The 8,143-nt window shown below is 62.2% G+C and overlaps 1 protein-coding gene across 1 annotated transcript; it reads right to left on the bottom strand.

Annotated features, from left to right (window-relative positions):
* GFAP (glial fibrillary acidic protein) lies at positions 1–3,864 on the bottom strand (the record flags this gene model as incomplete). Its single annotated transcript, XM_083877709.1, has 9 exons — positions 1–42; positions 317–402; positions 1,048–1,091; positions 1,277–1,497; positions 1,740–1,865; positions 2,145–2,306; positions 2,374–2,469; positions 2,846–2,906; positions 3,401–3,864. 9 exons carry the CDS (start codon positions 3,862–3,864, stop codon positions 1–3), a joined length of 1,302 nt encoding a protein of 433 aa, XP_083733835.1.
* Positions 3,865–8,143: the final 4,279 nt, after the last annotated feature.

The raw sequence follows: 8,143 nt of genomic DNA, 5'->3' as shown, positions 1-8,143 counted from the left end.
CTACGGCACCTCCTTGTGCTCCTGCTTGGACTCCTTCAGCACCTGCGGGTGGGAGCAGAGGGACCGTCAGCCCGGGATCGGGTTCTGCCACCGGCTGAGCCTGCCTGGGCTCTGAACCAGCTTGGGGACAGGGACAGGACAGTTTTCTCTATGAGCCGTCAGCCTCAGCTCCACCATGACCCAGAGCCAGATCATGCCATACTCTCAGGGATCACTGGCTCCCTGCCTGGGCTGCATGTGGGGCACACCCCACATGGGGGGCACCCTGTGGGGAGGTGGGGATGGAGCACAGATGACATAAATGAGGATTTCCCACCTCTCCATCTCGGGTCTCCACAGTTTTGACTACGATGCTCCTCTTCACGTGGGCTTCTGACACAGATTTGGTGTCCAGGCTGGTCTCTGGGGGACAGGGGAAGGACAAGACAGTGACACTCTGCTCAGGGTATGGCCCTTCCAGCCACACTCAAGAGGAGAAGCCCAAAGAAAACAGATTGGGCTGGAAACCCCTGAACCATGAGAGACACCAGCCCTGGAGACACAACTAGCTTCAGGGACAGGGTGGGCCTTGGGGATGTGGCAGGCTGTGGGATCTGATGCCTCCTGGGGACACAGTTGGGATGCAGGGACAATTGGGGACATTTCTGGCCTTGGAGATGCTGTCGACCATGGGGACATGGGTGGCTTTGGGATGTGATTTAGCTTGGGGACAGGGTTGTCCTTGGGGACACAGCTGACACTGAGGAACACAGTTGGCCTTAGGGATGTGATTGTCATTGAGGACATGATGATATGATCAGTGTTGGGGACATCATTGGCCTTGGGGACACATTCAGCCTTGGGGATATGGCCATGGCACCCTCCTCCCCCCACCCTGGGAGCACCCAGGGGTCCTGGTTCCCTGAAATTCAGAGAAAAACCTCCTGATCCCTCTAAATTGGGCAGGGATGGCCAAGGTGGCTTCTCCTGCCATAGAGCCCCCAGAAGCCACCTTTGTTTGTGCTACCATTTGTGCTCCCCTTTCCCATGTGTGGGGCAGAGTCTCACCTCGGATCTGCAGGTTGGAGAAGCTCTGCACAGGGATGGTGATCCTGCAGGGACAACAGGAGCATTGGGAAGAGCATGAGGTCCTGCTGCCCCTCTGCTCCACCTGCCTGAGGCTGTGGCAGCAGGGCTGGAGGATGGTCCCCAACCCAGCCAGACACCCCAGAGAGACCACGAGGACTTGTGGTTTTTAGGGGAATGGCTGAGGTGAGGGGCAGTAGGGAGCTGTTACCTGCTCTCCTCGCCCTCCAGCAGCTTCCGGTATGTGGCAATCTCAATGTCGAGGGCCAGCTTGATGTTGAGCAGGTCCTGGTAGTCCTGCAGGTGCTGGGCCATCTCCTCCTTGAGGCTGCGGATGTCCTCCTCCAGCCGCACCACCGTGTCCTGGTAGCCGGCCGTCTCCAGGGCATAGCGCTCCTCCAGCTCCCGCAGCTGCCTCTCCATGGACTCATTCTGGGGGGCCACAGGGGGCCGTGACACCCTCCAAGGCCACCTTCTCCCGGGAGTTGGGAGCTTTCCCCAGTGCTCATCCATCTCTCACTCTTGGGGACCCATCCTCAGTGCCCATCCGTCTCCCACCCTTGGGGACCAGCCATTCCCCTGGCATTGGGTGGTGGTCCTGCCAGGGAGCCCCCTGATGGTGGCAGCTCCCTGAGGCCATGTCCCTGCTCTTGCACCCCACGGCTGTCACCTACCGAGCCTCGCAGGGCCTCCAGGTCACAGGTGAGGGCCTGGAGCTGGCGCCGGTACTCGTTGGCCTCCTGCTTGGCCGCCCTCAAGGCCTCGGCGTGCCGGGCGGCCGCGTCCGTCAGATCTGCAAACTGGGACAGGGGACATGTGCCATGGGATGGGACCACAGGGCAGGAATGTGTTCTGGTGGCACACAGTGTGGGAACACAACCCTGCTCTGCTCCACAGCAGGGACATGGCCCCAGGAACACATGGCAAGGAGAAACATCCCTGGCACAAGTGGGGACAGCAGAGATCCCAAACCCTGCACACCACCCAACCCCAGGTGATCAACCCCAGACCCGAGATGGTGACATCCTGAGAGGAGACAGCCAGCCCATCCATCTGTGGGGCAACCAGCTCCCACTGACCTTGGACTTGTACCACTCCTCGGTCTCCTGGACGTTGCTGGCGGCCATGGCCTCGTACTGGCTGCGGATGTCGCGCAGAGCAGCCGTCAGGTCCGGCTTGCTCGTGTCCACCTCGACGTGCACCCGCTGCCGGGCCAGCTGCTCCTGCAGCTCCCGCAGCTCCTGTGGGGACAGGGGGGTCAGGGCAGCCCCCTGAGCCCTGGGACCCCCAGCCCCAGAGCGGGGTTACCTCCTCGTGGACCTTGCGGAGGAAGGCGATCTCATCCTGCAGAGACCCCACGCGCCGCTCCAGGTCCAGGCGAGCCAAGGCAGCATTGTCCACGTCCTGTCAGCATGGGAGGGCAGGAGGGACTGTCCCAGCTGGCCACCTGGGTCTCCTCTGCCCTGAGCTGCCTGGTCATGTCCATTCCCTCCTGCTCTCATGCAGCCCTGCCTCTCTCTGCCCATCATAGCATTTCCCAGTCCCTCACTGCCTGCTCCTGACATTTCTGCCCATCCACGTTCCATATCTGTCCACCCCTGCTCTTCCTATTCATCCCTGCTCCATTCCTGTCTCCTACCTGCCCATTATAACACATACCAATCCCTCAGTTCCTGCTCCTGCCCATCCCTGCTACCTCCCTGTCTGTCCCTGTCCATCCCTACCCCATCCCTGCCCATTCCCAAGGGAGGCCAAGCTGGGATCTGGCCCCTGCCCTCACCTGCCTGTAGGCAGCCAGGTTGCTCTCAGCCTCCAGCCTCAGGGTCACCTCGTCCTGCAGCCTGTGGGGGCAGAGGCACAGTTACATGTCTGGCACCGTGGCTGGTCACTCTCAGCCCACAGACAGAACCCCCTGGGCCAACACAGCCCCACAGCAGCAGCAACTGCCCCAATCCAGGTCAGCTCGTGTGCCCACCCCACATACCCCACACACCCCACACCATCCCAGGCTGTTCCCAGGGGTCACCCATATCCCATCACAATCCTGGTGCACACCAGTCCCTGGTGCCCCGGGCTACCCTGCTCCTGTCTCAGGGGCCACTCTGACCGCTGGGTAAACCCTGGACTCCATTCTCATCCCAGGGGTCACCCTGGTCTTTGTCACCACCATGGTTCCCATCACCAAAAAGATCCTGATCACCATCCTGGTGTCCATCCTGGTCCCTGCTGCCACTTTGGTTCCAGTGGCCACCCTGGTCCTGGTAGTCACCCTGACTCCCATCCCAAGTGGGCCACCCTGGTCCCCAGGGCCACCCCAAGCTGGACAGTGCCTTACTTCTGCTGGAGGCTGCCGAGGTCCTCGGCCAGGTTGTCCCTCTCCATCTCCAGCCGGGCCTTGGCGGTGCCCAGGTGCTCCAGGCGGCGCCGCAGGTCCCGCAGCTCCTCCTGGTAGATGTCGGCCGTGCGCGAGGGCTCCTGGTCCCGCGCCTGGTTCAGCTCCACCACCAGCACCTTGTTCTGCTGCTCCAGCAGCCGCACCTTCTCGATGTAGCTGGCGAAGCGGTCGTTGAGCTCCATCATCTCCACCTTCTCGTTGGTGCGCGTCTCCCTGAACTCGGAGTTGAGCGCCGCGACCAGCGAGAAGTCCATCCTGCCCGAGCCCAGGCGGGGAGCGGGAGCCCTCAGCTGGGTGCTGCGGGGCACCCGGGGCCGGCCCGGGGGGCTGCCGGGGAGCCCCCGGTACACGGGCAGGGAGGGGCCGAAGCGGCGGCCGTAGGAGGACAGGCGCCGGCTCTCCATGCCGGACGGCTGGGCGCGATGTGCGCGGCCGAGGGTTTTTATGGAGGCCGGGAGCCCCTGCCCTGCCGGCTGCCCGGCGCTGCCCCCGGCCAGGAGCCAGCGGGCCGGCACGACGCCAGGCTGTGGCGCCCGGCGAGGTGGCTGTGCCCTGGCACACAGCCCGGGCACCGCGGCACAGCCCTGCCCACCGCTGGCCCCGCACCGGGAACTGCGGGGTTTGGGGAACGCGCCGGGATGGGGACAGAGCGGTGGCCGCGGGCACCCCGTGGGCGGGAGATGGGTGCGAGGCTGGGTGCCGTGCCGTGGGGCACTGGGGGGTGCTACTAATGAAGACCGGCTGCTGGTTAGGTGTCCGGAGCCTCCCTAAGTCCTTCCCATCCGGATGGGTCTGTGGGAGCGCCGGCTGGTGGCCCTGGAGCCCCGGTGCCCCTCCCAAATCCGGGCAGGTGTTTATCCCACACAGCTGAGTGTGCATGGCAATGTCACCGGCCACACATGCACTGAGTTTGGGGGGCCTTTTGCCCCTGGTGGCACATGGCAGGGGGTGGTGGGGGCCAGGACTGGCTGCCAGGGACTTTCCACAGGGGCTGAAAGGGGCTTTGTGCGGAGCCAGAGCCGCAGCACAGCCGGGAGGGACCTTTGTGCCAGGGCACGGCACTGCCGGGAAACACCGGGGGCCGGATCCAGGGGCGGGCGCGGGGCCACCGCCAGCCCCGTCCCTCCCGGTCACGGCACAATGGCCACAAACTGGGGCATGGAGGGGTCTTGGGCACGGCCCGGGGAGGGGATGGGGCGGCTCTGGGGACATGGGGACATGAGCGACGCGTGGTGGCACCAGCGCGGGTGCCCCGAAATGCAGCCGGGGTAAAGCTGGGGGACAGGGGGGTGACTGGGACTCTGCTGCAGGGACAGGGACAGGGACGCGAGCAGGGACGGGGACTGGCCCCGCCGCTGGCAGTAGATGGCAGCCGATGGCCGGGAAAGGCTCCCGCCTGCCGTGGGACGGGGACACCCCGCTGGACCATGGGCACCATCACCGGGCCACCAACAGCGGCCAGTGGGGAGGGCTGTGGCAACGGTGTGTCCCTGTGAGACTGGTGGGACTGGGACAGCTCCCACATCCTCCTTTAATCCCCAGAAGCTTCCTGCATCCAGCCAGCCCCTGTTTGCCCGGCTGTCCTGGGCTGGTGTCACCAAGGGTTGTGCCCACAGAAATCCCACGTTTGGGACACTTACATATTGCACAGTGACTCTTGTGTCCCCAGACAACAGTGGCATCCCTGGAGAGACGTGTGACAGCTCTGGTGACAGGGCAACTCTCTCCCTGAGGTGCACAGCAGGTGGCGTGGGGACAGAGCGGGGGCTGCGGAGCTTTGGGGTCCTGCGTGGGCACCCGCTGCTCCCCAGGGATTGATCCTCTCCCGGCTCCCACGCAGCGGGATCAAAGCACGGCCACTGCCGGCAGCGGCGGGAGGCAGAGCTGGGCTCCCCCTCCTCCTGCTCCTCCTCTTCCCTGGCCCCCCTTAATGAGACGAATGAACGGAGAGAGGGCTGGGAGTTTTAATTGGAAGCTTCCAGGCTGAAGGAGACAAAGGTGAGATCAGCGGCTGCCGGGCAGGGAAGGAGCCAGGAGGAGCCGATGACCCCGGCCCCGTGGGACAGCAGCACACCCGGAGCTGTCCCCATCCTGCCACACGTGGTCACCACCGAGGGTGGCTGTGAGGAGCTGGTGCAAGGAACCAGATGTGTCTGTGCCAGATGTGCCCTGGCACGGCAGGAAAGGGGATCACAGGGGTGGTGGGAACACTGGTCCCAGGGTTGTGTGCTCAGGGGTCTCTGTCCCAGGGTGGGGGTGACAAACAGGTGGCAGTGATGGGGTTGGGGCAGGGGGGAAATACAGGACAAAACCTTTTCACTATACAGAGTGTCAGGTCCCAGGAGGGCAGGTGGCTCCCCCACCCCTCACCTGTACTCTGGGACACTGATCACAGGGTGCCCAGACCTCCCCAGGCCCAGAAGAGGGTGCAGAGGCACCCACTGGACCCTGGGATGATGGAGATGGGGAGAGCCACAATGGAGCACAACCCCAGAGCAAGTGCCTTTTTCAGTCCAGCTCAGCTGGGAGCTGCTCCTGAACCCTGTCTCCCCATGGAGAGTCCTGTGGGAGCACAAAGGGGAGCTGTGAGAGGGGCTTTGAGAGCCAAAATTGGGTGCAGAATAATTGGGGAAGCTGTGATTTTAGGGGGTGTCAGGTGTTGCAGGGGAGGCTGTGGGAGGCTGAAGGGGGTTCAGGCTCATGGGCAGTTCTAAGGGGGCACTGGCCAGGGTTGGCACAGGGAGGGAGTGGGAAGCAGAGCCCATGGGGAGTCTCTGAGGCCTCGCCCAGCCTGGTGATCTCTCTCCCCCACTGCACCCTCCAGCTGAACCAACCCCCACCTCAAGGAGTGCATGGAGACCATTGGACCTGGGGCCTGGAGCTGTTACCCCATCCCAGGCAGCTGTGGGAATAGGAAGACACAACAGCAACCTCAAAACACACAGCCTGGAACTGTTCTGTGCCTGCACTGGTGCTGAGAGGTGCTGGGAGTCCTGGGGACATGAGGGTGTGGAGGTCCCAGTGCCTCCTGGCTACCACCAGATGTGGTGGCCTCGAGCTGCCACAGGCCCGCAGAGCCCCCGAGTGCCTTGGCCCCACTGCTGGGGCTGCTGGGCCTCGAGGTGTCCCCCTGCTGTGTCCAGCTGCTGATCCAGCCCTGCCCCTTCTCCCCCAGCCCATGTCACCATGGACATGTTGGCCAAGGGCAATAAAAACTGGGCGCAGTGTCACCTCAAGGCCAGCCCCACCTCCTCCTGCTCCCACACAATCTTCCAGGTGAGGGCTGCTGCCTTTGGGATCCTTCCCATTGCTGCTGCAAACAGGGCTGGAAAACAGACCTGGAAACCTGTGCCAGGACCCACATCCCAGGGCTGTCCCCCTCAGCACTGAGCTGGGAATTTTGCTGCCCACGGGCTCTGTCCATGAGCTCTCTGGTGTCTGGGTGCAAAGCTGCCAGTGGATTTCAATTGCAGCGAGGCCCTGGCCTGAATTGGCAGGGCTGTCACGGCTGCCTGGGCAGATGGAGGCTCTGGCTGTCACTTCAGCCTGAGCCTGGTGCCTCGCCCCTTGCTGCTTGCAGGGGAGCAGCCCAGGTGTCTGGATGCTTTTCCAGCCAGCTCCCAGCTGGGCTCGTTGGTGGCTCCTGGATTCCTGCCTGCACAAATCCCTGAGCTGTGCTGGAAATGTGCCCTTCCCGCTGCCAGCTCTGCCTCCCGACAAGCAAACCACGGGCTGGGAGGCTACAGGAGCAGCTCTCAGCTTCCAGCACCTCTGTCCCTGCAGGGGTTTCTCCTGGAGGGCTGAGGGGATTAGAGGGCAGTGGGGGAAGCATGTTGGGTTCTATTGGGAGATTTTTAGGGATTCAGAGGGGAAGGCAGGGAGCAGTGCTGCCAAGTGAGTCTTGGTGGCTGTGTTCTCCCTGACCTGCACCAGCCCTGGGCTTGGCACCCACAGCCCTGGCTGGTGCCTCCCTGGGGACACTGTGCCCACTGTGCTCTGTCTGGGGGCTGAGTTTGGTGTCAAAGTCCCCAGAGAAAGTCAGGCCTGGAGCTGCCTCTATGTGTGAGCCCATCTCAGCTTGTGCTGGGGCTTTGGGTGTGTTTGTTGCCCTTCTAGGACCCAACCAGCCGTACCCTGCTCCATCCCTGAGTACGGGGATGTAGATTGTTTTCCATAGCTCTATCCCTTCCTGCCTCCCTCCCTGACTTTGCTTCCCATGTTATCACCAGGTGTTCGGCTCACCATCATCAACACAGTTCCAGTGCCAGAGCATCACTGGGACCCACAGTGCCCTCCTGGACAGCAGGATTTCTTTGGGGAATGCTGAAATCCTCAAGTCACATCCTCAAATAAAGGAGATGAGCCTGCAGGGCACATCCTGCTCCCTGCTGAAACCCTACAGGGGTGCCACCACCTTTGGGGGATGTGTAAAATAGTTCTGTCAGGCACAAATATTGACTCCCAATTCTGTGCTGAGTTGTGTGAGTTAAAAACACCTCAAAAGCAGAGAAGTTCTGAAGAAAATTACCAGATTAATTTGAAAAAAAAAATTCTCTTCTAAAAGTCGAAACCAAATATTGAAGAAGACATTAAAACCAAAAGATATGAAAATGGTCCTCATATTGGAAATTTCCTGTGTGAGGGTGATCCACGGTGTCCAAGTGTCATTTGGGGAAGCTACTA

The sequence above is a fragment of the Zosterops lateralis genome (genome assembly GCF_965231275.1).
Source record: "Zosterops lateralis genome assembly, chromosome: 24".
NCBI lineage: Eukaryota > Metazoa > Chordata > Aves > Passeriformes > Zosteropidae > Zosterops > Zosterops lateralis.
Note: the sequence above shows the minus strand (reverse complement) of the source record. Positions and strands in the feature narration are given on the sequence as shown.